General features: G+C 39.2%; 1 protein-coding gene across 10 annotated transcripts in view; it reads left to right on the forward strand.

The window, feature by feature from the left end:
- SOX6 (SRY-box transcription factor 6) overlaps positions 1 to 16,001 on the forward strand; it is a 375,115-nt gene that overhangs the window by 272,079 nt on the left and 87,035 nt on the right. For 9 of the 10 annotated variants that reach the window (XM_080344873.1, XM_080344876.1, XM_080344872.1 and 6 more), the window contains 2 exons: positions 744 to 867; positions 11,269 to 11,348. In XM_080344873.1, coding sequence (XP_080200999.1) covers positions 744 to 867; positions 11,269 to 11,348 — 204 coding nt within the window. The remainder of the gene's footprint in view (positions 1 to 743; positions 868 to 11,268; positions 11,349 to 16,001) is intronic. The other variant, XM_080344869.1, reaches the window with a different exon arrangement.

A 16,001-nucleotide genomic window follows, 5' to 3' on the forward strand; every position in this document is an offset into this window, starting at 1 on the left:
CTCTGAATACAGCTCCATAATTACCAAGCTACATGATAGTGCATAAAGCTATAAAACTGCTTAGACAGACAAGCAATTTATATGTTGTAGTGAGGTGTGTATGGCAAAGGATGTTAGTGTAATTGGAAGCCAAGATGTTGGAGTCTTAAATCTTAAGAGCTAGGGCGTTGACTGGAAGACTATTTAGTACTGTGGTTAGATTTTGAAATGACATACCTGAGTTGTTGGTGTACGTGTGAACAATACAATGTTATAAGATCTCAGAATTAAAATTACCCTAAGGATACTAAAATCTGAACATCCAAGTAGCTACTGCAGTGTCAGGTTACTTCTGATCTGCTCATCACTCTGCTATATGTGACCAAAGATGAAAAAGCTTGGGAAAAATTAATAGAAATAAATACTACACTTCTTTTTAAAGAACCTGATATATGATGATATATTAGAAAGATTTTGTAGGTATTTACCTTGTGCCAGGGCAGGGAATGTTAATTAAAAAAAAATATAATAGAGAACCAGTAAGAAGTAGGAAAATGTGCAGTTCACTGAGACTTTTACACCTTTGACACTGAGGGAAAACAATGTTAGTGAGGGCTTTGATGTGATAATGTGAAATTGGCAGGGATTACATTAAGGTGAAGGTTCTGTGGGACTGTGTGAACACAAGAACACTATCAGTACTGGAGAAATACCTGTCAAGACAAATTTGTGCTATTTCTGATCAGAGACTCTCTTCTGTTTAGCAGGTTCAGGGTCACATGCCTCCGCTCATGATCCCGATTTTTCCACACGACCAGCGGACACTGGCAGCGGCTGCTGCAGCCCAGCAGGGATTCCTCTTCCCCCCAGGAATAACTTACAAGCCAGGTAAGCTGACATGGATGTGCAGCTATTTAACATTTTCAGATAGTAACTGTAGCTTCTTGTGTGATCTGTCTCATATAGATGATGTTACACAACAGGCATAACTGGTAGGAAATAATGTGGAGTTTTGTGACTCCACTTGAAAAAAAAATTCTGGTTTGAAGGAAGTGGATGGAATATTGGTTATTGAACATCATGATCTTTTTACCTTTATTTCACACAAAATCATTTGCTCTAAATATATTGGTCCACGTGCCTACTAATTTGCATCTGGTCTGCCCTGTGTCATTATAAGAAAGCTACGTGTCTTTAATTGATTCTGTTATCTTCAGTGTACTTGTCTCTTGTGCCAAAATCCTTACTCTTAATTAGTGATAAATTCAGAGGAAGTATAATTTAATTAGCAGGCTTCAAATGGACAACTTTTTGTTTGATTTCAATCTGAACAGTAAAAGGTTTCAGTAGTTCAATCCCAGTCATCATTCAGACTTGTAACAGGTCACATAACCTTGCAGTGAAATATGTTTTGAGATGATTTAGCAAATGTTATGATTTCTTTCTTTTTTCCTCCGAGTTTACAGGACTCCTGGGGAATTCAATTAGGGATATAATGGTTTGAAGCTACTTTCAGAGCCTCCTTGTAAACAGGGCTTTAAATGTTTAAAGACACATTGCCAAAGGAATTCAATGTAGGAAGATAGTTAAGTAAATAAAAGTCAACCTTATTTTCATTTGTACATTCTTTGTAAGTGACCTCAGTCCAGAAGCAGTAACCTTATTTTGCTCATTAATAGTATTCCCTGTCAAGCTGCCTTTAGCATATTAACCTAATAACTACAAAACATAAATACCAGATGCTTTTCTTGACATTAAATATGAAATGTACACAGTAAAGCATTGATCCTGCTCCCACTGATGTTAGTGGTGTTTTGACTATTCACTGCAGCAGGAACAGGGTCAAATCCAAACTAAAGCCTCATAATAGATGATGTAAACAGCATACTAATTAAAAGCCAGGTTGAACCTAAAATCTTTTCTAGCAAGTTTGCTTAATATCAGGCAAAGTGAGGCCAAGCAGGATTTCAGCAAGCATTTCCGTTTGTCCCGCTCCCTTCTGTCGCTGTAGTCTAGAGACATTCCTCTTTAAACGCGGAATCTTTGTGCCTTAATTATCTTATTTTCAGGTTTAGAAATCCCAAAGTTTTTTGCCAGTTTGACAAACTGGTGCACTGTGCGCAGGAATCAGTTAATGACGCTCTGCAAGGCAGCTGGCTCTGGATGGCACTGGATGATGGTTACTCACACACATCACCACCTCACAACAGTCGGGGGCCAAAGTGAAAGTTTTCTCTCTGAAGACATGAGAGTTGCAAGTTGCGGAAATTGTCTGCAGCAGACCAGCTAGTACCTTTCTTCTCACAGACAAGAGAAAACATGTGCTTTAGTTTTCTTGCTTTTTCCATTTTAATCTGAGAAGCTTTCTGAATAGTGACTATTAATGATTAACCTGTTGGTTGTTCTTTCCCCCGAAAGGTGGTATGTCAAGTCATGTAGTGTTGATTTTGGCTCTGTAGGCTACTCGGTACAATACTGACTCAGGAAAAAGAGTACCAGCATGATTTCCTGCACAAGAACATATTTCTGCATTTATTCTAAAGTGTTCCTTACAGTACCTGTCCTAACACTTTATCAAGCTTGTACTGCTTTCCTTGTGATCCTATTGACCTCATAGCAGAAAGTGATACAGCTATAGGGCATTTTTTTTCACTTGCTAGAATGCAGAAAAAGAGATCTATAACAAATGTTAAAAGAATGAAATACAGGCAGAAGCCAAAACCTGGATGTCCCAGGACACAGCTGAGCTGTTTGCTGGTCTGTTAGTTTATATCCAGCTGATGCTAGTAAAGACCAGGATTTAAAATTACCTGATTATACCAAATGGCTTGCAAGAAATGAGAATATTTATATTTTAACATATTTATTAAATTCTACAACATATGTGGCAAAGTTAGGTGAGCATTTTAGTAGTTTCTGTTGAAGAGACATCATGATACAAAAAATACCATAACTACACCTGATATTGATTAATTTGTGTTTTTGGCACTCTTGGCACAGTAGTTAAGGAATTAATGAAAGTGGAGATTAAGCTACACTCTTTCACAGAGAGGGTTCTTCAAAGTCATTTTGGAGGAATATTTATGGACTTGACTGCTACTACCCGTACTCTTCTACTTTTGTGACAAATGAAACTTTAACCCCCAGAACTGTCAGTTTAGACTCGCTTATACTTCTGAGGAAAGAAGGGAGATAGATTAACCCTTCAGACACTTAACATTTTCTTTTTGGTTGCCTGCCATTCTATTGCATTTTACTCTAGTTTGATGCTGGTAAGACTGAGTTTTGACACTGCCAGTTTTCCTTGACATTCAGAAAATACAGTGAGAGGGGTTTCAATAATAGGAGCTGTGGGAACTGAGTACTTTTGAAACTAACTGTGGCATTTGAGGAACGTCAAATATTGTGTGCACACGGCCACTTAATTTGTTTTACCTGCAAAATGGGCCAGATATAAGTCAGCTCTGACTTGGAAGTGGCCTATCAGTGTTTGTGTGACAGTGCAGTCAAGATGAGAAGTCCTGCCTTGGTGCACAAGCAGGGGTATGGTTATGTGCACATATCCATGCAGATGCATCTTCATGGGCTAGGTGGGAACCAGTTCCATGGCTGTTTAGTTCAATGCCAAGATGGCAGTTACCAAGTACTGTTGCAAATCTGCACTTAAACTCTGTTCCTTCAAGTAAGTGGTATTCCCACAGCAAAATACAAGAGGTCATGCCCACAATGGAAGGACCTCTAGAAACAAAGAAAATTTTTTAGGTTCTGAGGCCCTTCTAGCACATACCCTAATTGCCCCTGAACTGAGCTTGAAAGTCATTATGAATAGAGAGGCTGAGGAATTGCTGATATACAGCTATGGTTTGCATTAAAGCCTGACAGGACAGAGTTTCTTACTGCTTGGCAAGACCTGGCATGAGGTGGCTGTAGCCCTCCCCCACATATTTTGGAACTCTAGGAGGTGAAACAGGCCCAAGTTAGCAAGTGCCAATGACAAGTAATAATTACATTAGAAAAAAAAATCCCCAAAGTCCCATGCTTCCTTATGTATCTCAAAGTCATGTAATATAATTTTCCGGCATGGTAAGTACTAATTGAGAAATCAGAGCTGCATAGACCACCTAATTAATTTTTTATACATATTTCAGTATTTATAGTGTATACTGGATTAATTAAAACTTTAGGGTGCTGTGCATCTCAAATTACTGTTGTGACTATTGACCTGCAGGCGCTTGACGAGCCTCATAGAGTACCTGGTTGTGGGGGTTGCCATTTATTCCAGTGGGAAGCTGAGAGTGGCAGCTGTTACGAAGCTAATACTTGCCCAGAGATGCTACACAGTTAATATAATTATTTTGCATTCCAAGTACAGCAAAGAAACTGTGCTGGCTTTCTGACTGTGACCACTATACTTACTACTTGGAACTGGTGGGTAACATAAGTACCATTATACCTCCTCTCCCACTGCAAATTTCCCTTCACTAAACCAACCACATGCATCCAAGAAGAGTGGAAAAGTTAGTGGGCTAGAGTATCCTCGCATATGATTAGTGTGTCCTCATTAGTGCCCTGGGTTAAGAAGAGAAGATAGTGAGGGGGATAAGGAGAAGCCAGTTCCCTCCTCCATTTTTCAGTGCTCAAAGTATTACTTCCTTAAAATTTTGAACCTAGGAGGGAATGGGAAAGCAGGATGATGATGGACTAAAGATAATCTGGCTACTGCCGTGAAATACAATAAAAATATTTCTATAAATACATTAGCAAAAAAAGGAGAGCTAAGGAGAATCTCCATCCTTCATTGGGTGTGGGGAGGAAACTGTGGCAAAGAATGAGGGAAAGGCTGAGATGCTAAATGTCTTCTTTGCTTCAGTCTTTAATAGTAAGACCAGTTGTTCTCTGGGTATACAACCCCCTGAACTGGAAGACAGAGACAGGGAGCAGAATGAAGCCCCCATAATCCAAGGGGAGATGGTTAGCAACCTGCTATACCACTTAGACATGCACAAGTCTATGGGGCCAGATGGGATCCACCCAAAGGTACGGAGGGAACTGGTGGAGGTTATCACCAAGCCACTTTCCATCATTTATCAGCAGTCCAGGCAAACTGGGGAGGTCCCAGTTGACTGGAGGTTGGCAGATGCGATGCCCATCTACAAGAAGGGCCAGAAGGAGGATCCAGGGAACTACAGGCCTGTCAGTCTGACCTCAGTGGTGGTGAAGGTTGTGGAGCAGTGCTGTCACATGGTATGTGCAGGAGAACCAGGTGATGATCAGACCCAGTCAGCATGGGTTTATGAAATGCAAGTCCTGCTTGCCCTCATCTACTACTATGATAAGGTCACCTGCTTAATGGATGAGGGAAAGGCTGTAGATGTTGTCTACATAGACTTTAGTAAAGAATTTGACACTATTTCCCACAGCATTCTCCTGGAGAAACTGGCTGCTTATGGCTTGGATGGATATACTTTTCTCTGGGCAAATAACTGTCTGGATGGCTGGGCCCAAAGAGTTGTGGTGAATGGCATCAAATCCAGTTGGTGGCCAGTCACAAATAGTGTTCCCTAGGGCTCAGTACTGGAGCCAGTTCTGTTTAATATCTTTGTCAGTCATCTGAATGAGGGGATCGAGTGTACCATCAGTAAGTTTGCAGATGACACCAAGCTGAGCAGGAATGTTGGTTTGCTTGATGGTAGGAAGACTCTACAGAGGGATCTGGACCTGCTGGATCGATGGGCGCAGGCCAGTTGTATGACGTTCAGCAACGCCAAGTGCCGAGTCCTGCACTTGAGTCACAATGACCCCATGCAATGCTACAGACTTGGGGAAGAGTGTCTGGAAAACTGCCTGGCAGAGAGGGATCTGGGGGTGTTGATTGACAGTGGGCTGAACATGAGCCAGCAGTTTTCCCAGGTGGCCAAAAAGGCCAACAGCATCCTGGCTTGTATCAGGAATAGTGTGGCCAGCAGGACTAAGGAAGTGGCTGCACATGTGTTCAGTTTTGGGTCCCTCACTACAAGAAAGACATTGAGGTGCTGGAGAGAGTTCACAGAAGGGCAACAAAGTTGACGAAGTGTCTGCAGCACAAGTATTATGAAGAGCAGTTGAGGGAACTGGAACTGTTTAGCCTGGAAAAAAGGAGGCTGAGGAGAGACCTTATCACCCCCTCCAGCTACCTGAAAGGAGGTTGTAGTGAGGTGATTGTCAGTTTCTTCCCAAATAACAAGTGACAGGACAAAAGGAAACGGCCACAACTTGCGCCAGGGGAGGTTTAGTTTGGATATTGGGAAAAATTTCTTCACAGAAAGGGTTGTCAAACATTGGAACAGGCTGCCCAGGGAAGTGGTTGACTCACCATCCTTGGAGGTGTTTAAAAGATGTGTAGATGTGGTGATTAGAGACATGGTTTAGTGATGGAATTGGCAATGGTTGGACTTGATAATCTTAAAGGTCTTTCCAGCCTAACTGATTATATGATTCTCTACAGTAATGCTGGGCAGGAGCTAAAGCATTCTTTTAGCAGAGCTCAAAAAGAGCTACAGTTTACTCTGAGCAGAGAGTGGAAGGGCCATTCTCCCTGCTGGCTGCATAATGGCAGTCCATGTGGCTTGAAAATGAATGATCACTTTTGCTCGATAGTCTTCTGCAAATATTTTTATTATGTCAGTTCTTTACCATATGTGGAAAGTATCTCTGAAAAAGATTATTGAAAATAGAGACATCAAGATATGGAGATTGTAAATCTCTGTGTCAAAGGATTGTAGAGTGAAATGCTGTGGTGTATTTTCAAAGCATTTCTTCATATTTCATATATAAAGTATATAAAGACCATTATTAGAATGGCTAAGAAACAACTCCTGTCTGCCTACCTAGATCATTCTGTTTTTTACACAAAAGTAATTCACAGGAGATTTTACTCTGCTGGCAATACAATGAAATGTGAAAATGGAGACTGTTTTCCTAGGCTGGTGGCAAAAATAGTGAGAAATGGAGCCAACATTTTGGCCTGGTTCTGTTCCTACTTGCATTTGGGCAATCAGCAATAACTGCTTTGAAACCATTAAAAATAAAATTAGGTAAAGGACGACAAACAAAACTGTGGGGCTTGTTGTCACTCAGCTGGACCTCAGAACATTCCAGTACTGTGAGATATTTGTCATCAAACTAATTAAACTCATCCAGCTAAGCCACATAACTAACATAATCTTAGATGTGCTGGATTTCACTGATATTCATCATTGCAGTTTCCATTTGGAAAAAGCCTTTCAGAAGTTTTTATTAAAGCTGTAAGGTGGTTTAAATTTTACATAGCACAGTGCTCTATTTTCGGTGGGCTGTGGTTCCTCTTGGCAGGTGAGAACAGAAAGCGTACATCAAATCAACTGTGTACTGAGTTGGCCGTGTATCTTTGCATGGCAGAGGTGCTGTGTGAGCCTTGTTCTAATGGAAATTCCCCAGGACTGAGTTAAAGTCTGTCATGTATTCCCTGTTGGGTTTTACTGGTTGGAACAAAGAATCCAATAACCTCAGGATCTGTTGTAGTAATCCGTATGTGCTTCACTCATAAATGTTGAGGTAAGAGCTGGAAGTGGCAGTAGGGAGCTGGATATTTTCAGCTGGGATTTGAAATGAAGTTCTTTACCCACAGCGAGACAATTGTTGGAACAACTGATTCTGCTCTGACATGAGGATGGCAATAAGGCAGTGTTGTTGCAAATCCTGCTCAGAACAAAGGCAGAACTGAGGTAGTGTCATCAGACAGGGGACATGCTCCACAGTATCACCTTAGCCAGTTACCTCTACTAATATCTTCTTCAGTTTTGATGCCTCTGCCAAACAAAATGCCCTGTGTGGGAATACTGCAGGAGTGGGGTGTATCGCAACAACACCCTGAGGAGAGGTACTCTTTCCTTGGTCTGTTCATTATGCCAGAAAAGGTAAGGCCCTGGAATTTGTCATCTCTTACACGTCTTCCAACTCCGTTTCCTGTTATTCTGTGAGTACACATGGAGAGAGTGCAAGTGGCAGTTTGAGATCCACGCACGAAGAGACAGATTTTAAATCACAATCCCAAAATGTGGAAACCGTCATCAAGCCAAAAGCTTTGTAAGTCAGGTTAGGAGAATCAGCTTGTGTCTTATAATTGTGTTTTAGGAGAGATGGATAATAAAGCAACAGCTTCCCCTTCCCCTGAGTCTCACAAGAGCCAGACATCTTTCTTTTCTCACAGCTCACAAAGCCTTGATCTGGAAAGTAAGTCCGTACATCCTAAAAATGAAGTCCACTAAGCTTCATCACTTCATCTAAGATAAAAAGAAACATTTACGTTACTTCTATGTAGAATAGCACTGCACAATTGCTCACTGCTTTTATTCGTTTGGAAATGTTGCTCAACCTGACAAGTGAAACAGAAGTCTGGCATACTTTTCCATGGCTTGTAAACACCGATTTATATATAAACAGAGCAGCCAAATGTAAATAGACAATCAGTGCAGCAAGGAGATTGAAGAGATCAGTTTCCAAAACATGACAGATTTTTTTCTTCCAGCATTCTTCTCGCTCCTGGTTATCAAAGGCCAGCACACACCAGTACCTAGAGCAGACCTGTTTGAACACGTTCTGCTGCCTTTTGTACATATTTAAAAGAATGGATCCTCACGCAAGCATTCCAAATTGAGAAACAAATTTGAAAAAAGTTGCTACGACACATTGACTGATTTCTTGCCAAGACAGTTACTGTGAAGCTTCTTGATCCATTCTTGCTCTGAGAAAATGAGAGGGAGAAATATGTACCTTCCATAATTAAAAATTAAAACCAGTCCATTCCCTGCATGCTCAGTTTCCTCAAGGGAGAAAAAAAGTACCTTTGCTCTGTTTTTACTGCGTGCTGTCAGCAAAGTACTTCAGAGCTGAAGGAGTATTAATTTTTATTGTCAATGCAATGGTACTGCTAATGTACCAGGACTTAGTCATAATTTATCATGTTAGAGGGAGGGGGAGAGGGGGCAGCATTATGTATTAATTCCAAATAAATGGCAGAACCATAACATTATTTTTCCCACAACAAAAGAACGAGCTGTAGCCAGCAGGTGAGCAAGAGAACACTACAGGGTGTGGCAGAGATACTGTTAAACCATGGAGCCAAAAACTCTGTATGTGTGTGTGCATGCACGTGTGTGTGTGTGTGTGCGTGTGTGTATAAAATATCTGGCTATTTCAAACCATAGGAGTATGACAGCTGTGAAAAAGGAGTGCCGCAGGGAATTCTGTTAGAGTTTGATTTTTTTTCAAAATATGTTTGACATGGAAAATGTTTTAGTACAAATAAAGCAACTGGTATTGAACTTAAAAAGTGTATGTGGAGGGGGAGGGAGAAAGAAGAGATTGCTATGTGGAACATGAATGAATAATTCATTATATTTAAAGAAAGAATGCCTCCGAAATGTTCTGCAAGGCAGTCCATGCTGATAACTCAGATGGTTATTCCCCCCCCCACCATTTAAAGCATCATTAATTCAACATCTTTGTGATTTTTTTAAACCTTGTAAGATATTTCTGAAAGAAACATTATTTAACTTAGATTAGGATCTTATTTATTCAGATAATTTAATATAAATGTCAAAGAGATAAGTAGAATTATTTAACCATAAAGAGACAGCTTTAGTACTTTAAGAAAAGGATCTAGTTTGTTGGGTTTTTTTTTTTTTTTTTTAAGAAATAAATGCAACATCATTGCAAACTAAAATCAAGCTCATGGAAGGGCGAAAATAAGAGGAGATATTTTGAACATTACTCCATAGGATACCAGTACAATATAGTGTTAGTGAATGCATTGTAGCAGAGCTCCATATGCAATCAGAATCCAATTGTTACTGGACTGTGTACAAGCGCATACTGTGCTCAATGGTCTGATGAGATATTATGGATATGATGTGAAGAGACCTTGTGGATTAGACATGTACAATTTATTAAAGAAAGTGAAACAAGTGAACATTTAAACTGAGCTGAGTACAATAGCACTTCAGGTGGTAAAAAGGGAGAGTTCTAAGGAGTCCAGTGACTGCGATGACTTCAGCTATTGTTATTTATTTGAGGGGGCTGACCAAAAAAAAATCCGACTCTTGGAATGTCCTTATTATATTAAATTGGATTTCTATATTTTCCCCTCATTGCTACATTCTGCTTTTAGTGTTGAAAAGTTTATGTAAAACAGACTGATTACTGTGAATCTCAAAAATGTACAGAGGAGAAGCCTGTTAAAATGTAGCCTACAGGTAGTATATAACACTGACTTCAAATAAGTAGCTTGAGCCAAAGTGATATTCCATTAAATCATAGTTATGTAATTTATCCATCAGTGTATTAATTTTTATATTGCAGATTACACTGCTAAATTATTTCAGTCTTCCTTCACTCTTTACATTGCCTAAGAGTCCCAATGGTACCATGTGATGCATTGTTGCAGTGAACACCTATAGATGCTATAAGATGTAATGTTGCAATGCTTGTTTTGGATCAATTGTATCTCTTATTTTCTGGAGTACTTGTAGTCCTTTCAGTGCAGAAGGCACACATTTTCAGTTTCCAGTGAACAGAATACAGAAATATTAGTGCCTGAATCTTTATGTAATTGAACAACTGCCTAATCTATCAACTTCAATAGGCACCCAGATCTAAAAGACAATTAAAATTATATTTTGAGCTATTTTAAAAAGTGATTTAATTCTGTTTTTCTCTATGGCTGCCTTAAAGGCGTTGTCCCAAGACAGAAAACCTCAAAGCAAAGCAAGAAACAACCTCAGCCTGTGTTGAGCCAACTAGGTAGCTTTCCCAGGAAGGATCCTCCCAATATTGAAAAGAAATCACCCTGCATTGAACAGGGCTGAAATTTCTTAGGTTATAACAAATTTCTCTTGTTTTAAGAAATGTAGTGACAGCATTTTTTTTCCATGGGGAAACACTGAGATATCCTGGGCTATCTTGTCAATGCATCTGTGGACTTAAGGCCCATTTTGTGCCCCAGCTTACAAACTTGATTTGAACATTTACTTTTGCAAATGAAAATTGTGAGTATCACGTATCTGTTTTGCCAGTTTGCCTACCAGCTATCTGCTAACAAAAAAGTTCCAAGGGAGCATGGCAAGTCCGTGCCCAGCGAAGCCTTTTGTTTTTGCAGATGTTTGGGCTTAGAGGAGTGCTGTGGAGCACAGGCAATCCGAGGTCCGTGTTTGCACTTGTCTGCTGCTATTCTCTGCTCATTGTCTGAACCTGCACGCATTGTTCTCCCGACAGGTGATAACTACCCTGTGCAGTTCATTCCATCAACAATGGCAGCTGCTGCTGCTTCTGGACTCAGCCCTTTACAGCTCCAGGTATGTGCCAAAACAAAAAAATGTGGGATTGAAGCCAACATTTTAGGGGAAAACTGCTAACCAGCTGTATGCTAAATAATAGCCTGAATGTTAAATAATTTTTGAGCGCAGCTCAGGAAGATTAACACCTTATGTACTTACAGTACTGCGAATATAGCAATGTGCATCCACCCTTGGCACTGTAAGTGAAAGACATTGTTCTGTGTGCTTTCTGTCAGCTGAGTTAATGGTATTTTTTTCATTACATGACCAGTTTCTTGGGAGATAAGTTCAAAGATCTTTTTGTACTTTATTTTCATTTAGTCTTTCTCCTGTAGCTGCAATGCACTACCTATAATTGGAGCAGTGTGTGTATCAAAACAAATGCGTGTTATTGTGCGTGTTATTGGGGATTCTTTTTTTCTTTTTGTCAGACAGTGTTGTGCTGACAATACAATAAATTGAAAACTCTTATAGCTGCTGTATTTAGGTAATCTCAACCTTTCCGTGCATTAAGCTGGTCAGGTGCCAAGCATGGTCAGGAGCCTTGGTTTGGTCATTTATTTATTCTTGGCATCTATAGAGTGAAATGTTGTGAAAGAAAGATTTACGTGGCATATTATTAGCTAGCTTTTTGTGGCAAGAAGTTTTTAATTTCACAAGAAAAGACACAACAATGTAATAAATAATGAAGAAACAGTCAAAAGCTTTCTGAGTTATAAAATGTGTGGAAAGGAAGTGACAGTGAACATGAGAGGAAAGGCCATTAAAGATGCATGTAAGTATTTGCAAGTAAACCTTTGAAACCCCTGTTTGAGTTAGGTTAGAGTTGGGTTCCGATGCAATGTAGGAATAAATTGTGCCTCGAGTAGCGAAGAACTGCCATGCTAATATCCAGATATCTACTTTGCTTACCTTCCTGCAATTATATAATTTTCCAGATGGACTGAAGCAAATTAAAAATGCTCTTGTCTTTACCCAATGCTGAGATTCTTCTTGCCAAGGATAAGGCAGAGTGAGACCAGAACTGTTCACTGATGGTTCAGAACTGGAAAAAAAAGACTCCTTGAGCTTACGTCTCACCTAACCTGCCATCAAAACTTGAAAAGAAAGCACCCTAAAACTGCAGGGAAAGATCTCCAAAAAATACTTTTGGGTCATGATAGCGTTATGTTAAGACTGTACCTTGGACTGGCTTCAGAACAAAGGGAACTTTTTCAAAAGGAAAAATAGCAGGTATCCTTTGAAAAATCTGTATTTGAATACTTACTGAAGCAAAAGTCTCATTAGCGTTAGTTGAAAAAATACTTTAGAAATCACCTTTGTGAATTTAGAGACTATTTTTGCCACTTTTGATATGCAATACAACAACTAGTGGGTCTGCACAAACTGTAGGAAGAAAAGCATAAAAACTGTTCAACCGCAAAAGAAACAGGATCTAAACCGCAGACATTCCCAGTTCTTTTCTAAGATCCATTTGTAGCTTGACCCAAAGATCTATTTGCGCATCAGCCTTGGTCGGAACCTACACTAATAGTGCAATTTCATTAATTTGCAGAAATGATGGACTGAGCTGTTAAACATGATGAGCGCAATTAGAAAGAAAAGAAAACAACCAGCAAAGAAAATAGTGCTAATAAATTCAGAAACATTTGAGTGTTTGAGAGTCCAGAATTTCCCTTGAGATATATTTACTGAAAAACAGTTATTTTTGTTTGTTCCCCTCCTTTGTATTTTATTTAAATTTCACCTTTATGGGATTTCAATACCTTTAGTGTTTCATAGTCATAAGAGCTTAAGTAATAGAATACTTAACCTTCAGTTGCTATCTGCTCATCTGATTGTCAAACTGGCTGAACTAAATTATATTAACTCATACTATTAATATTTTCTTTGTGTCAATTTCCTAAGTGTTCCCTAAATGAACACTTATTTGGGTGTGTTTGTTAGAGGGACTTTGTTGCTATACCTGATGTGTCATGAAGACTGTTAGGGGTGTAGCATTTCAGCTCATTTTTCTACTTTGGTTCCCTGCCCCCTTCTTTCTCTGTTTTGCTTCCTTTCTTCCATGCACCCCACCCACTTATTTATTTACATGAATGCTGTGACCATGGTATCTGAGTATTTCCCAAGTGCTTAAAAATACTGATCACAAAACTATTCTCTGTTCCTTTCAGCCAGTGAGAGAAATAACTAATTGATTTGCAGGTTTGGTTTTGTTTCTACATGTGAGCGTGTGTGTAAGATGTCTCTGTTTGGAGAACTTGGGGAGGGAAAGCTATTTCAATTAAAAAAGCTTTGCAGGAGCTCTAGCATTTCAGCTTTACCAGGGCATTGTTATTAGTTCCAAAATCATATTCCATAATCCATTCCCAGCTGCAGTGGATATTCTGTCAGCTTTCAAGTTTATAATCTCTCTGCCTTTTTCACTTATGTTTTTTGGTAGGAGCTAGAAGCAGTTTGGTGTTCTCATGTTTCTGTGTGTTAGGACAAATTCTATGGAAGCTCTGAATCTAATAACACTGAAAACAATTTACTCTCAGATCGTGTAATGATAGCAACTGTTCCACAGATGATGTTTCTTCAGTGGGCAATTTGTAATTAATGATTTACCCATCTTATTCAAGCTACTTAGCACATTAGTATCAAAATGTATTTTCTCTGAATTGAATGTCTGTGTTCACCAGTGGGTTATGTATCTCTGCGAGTTAAAAAACTTCATTGAAATTGTATCTAGGAATTTCTCATGCAACTAGTTTCACTCTCATGCACCTTGAACTAAAAAAAAAAAATAATAAAAAAGTTAAGTTCTTCTTCAGCAACAGAACTGTTTCACCCATCTAGTCTTAACAGTTTGCATACATTGATCAGTTACTATTAAAATACCATCAATATTCATTTGTAGTTTTGAGTATCCTGAAAGAAAGTAGTAATTGCCACGTGTTTATGACAGTCCATGTTCCTGAAGTGGTGGCTTTCTCTGCTTTGGTTTGACATCATATAGCTTCTTTTTTCTCTATACTGATCTCATGAGGGTAGCATTGACGATGTTGTTGACAAAAAAAGACTTAAAAACCTGTGTTTCACACTTCCCGTTAACAGCTCAGCCCCATCTCACCAGTTTCCTCAACAACTCAGCCAAGATTTAAATAATATGTGTGTTAGTATCAAGCCTTGTTAGGACCTTCAGTGTGAGGGAGGGTCTTGCTGATGAGGGGACAGTTCTCTAGGTATGGTCTAAGAAGGGAGACCGAGCTATTTCTTTTCACCCCTCCAGCTTCAAACAACTGTGAGTGAATCCCGTCAAATCAACCTTCTGCTAAATAGTTTACAGATATATTACCAAATGCACCTGTAGCAGTTATGCATAGTGGTGTGTGAACCAGTTCTGATGCATGTGTGTAACAAAAGCGTGTTGCTCCTCTCTACCTTCTCTGGAGTTTTTCCCTTTTCCCGTTTTCCCACTTTTTTTTCCCTAGTTGTCAAATGATTACACTGATATGAACAGATTCTAGATAAGTGTGCCTAGTAGTCTTGCTAAATCAGTGAACTTGATAATGAAATGTGTTTTCCAAGCTCTCATGTTTCTGATAGCAGTAACCTAGTTACTGGCAACTCCCAGTTGTGGCAGAGATGGCACCCATGTGTCCTTAATTTCAAACAAGGAATGTTACTATATGCTCTTTACTGTTTAAAGAAATCTGCCTGTGTTCTTAGCTATTTCTACAAAGCAGTCTATGCGGTAAATAAGGAAATGTTGCAACTCTCTCAACCTCAACTGATAAACTGTTGATAGAAATGGAAGCACTACAGTGATGCTAGCTGGAGTTATTCCCAAACAAAGGGAGCTCTAGGAACAAAAAGCAAAACAAAGAAGCTTTCATTTGTAACTCTTTCCCCAAACTATTTGTCTAATTTCTCCTTCAAAATTTATCGTTTATAACACTAATGAACCTTGGCAAGACTTAACCATAATTGCAGCTGTGTTCTTGAAGCCTGAAGTTTTCATATTCCATTACAAAAAATTTAAATTTTAACTAAATATGTATTTGTCTCTTTTCTCCACTCCCATCTCATCCTATTCCTCCATACCCTCTTCTAACTGCAGACAAAATAAGTGACCTTTTTTTTGTACCGCTGGGTGCGGATCCAGTGCGCTGCTGAAGCATTGCATAGTCTGCCTCAGGGGCACAATATTAGTAGAGGGAAGGCCAAAGAATGCTATTTTTAGTTGAACAGTTCAGCAGATGGAGGCATGAATACTCATATATCTGAAGGTTGAGGGGTTTGAACCATTAATTTTGATAATGTATTTAACCCTGGGAACAATCAGAAACTGTAACTCTAAGGTTACAATGCTTTTGACCTTTAGAGTACAGAGGGCACTCGGTACAGTAAACAATATATTACATTTCTACTTATTCCAATTCTCTCACACATATAAATTTCAGGCCATAGTTGACATTTGCTTTCCTCAGCTATTTTAGTGCTGGTCCTTAAAGTAAGTCAAGAAGAATGTGTAGGAAAGAGGCCAATGTAATGCGACAGTCATGTAAATATGGCCTTTAAATAGCTAAGATGTTAAATGTGGCCTTTTATGAAGAAATATTCTCAGGAACTAGAATCTTGGTGACTTATTATTTCAAAGAAAAACTTGCTGCTCTTAAGGAGTTC

This window comes from Nesoenas mayeri (genome assembly GCF_963082525.1).
Source record: "Nesoenas mayeri genome assembly, chromosome: 5".
Classification (NCBI taxonomy): Eukaryota; Metazoa; Chordata; class Aves; order Columbiformes; family Columbidae; genus Nesoenas; species Nesoenas mayeri.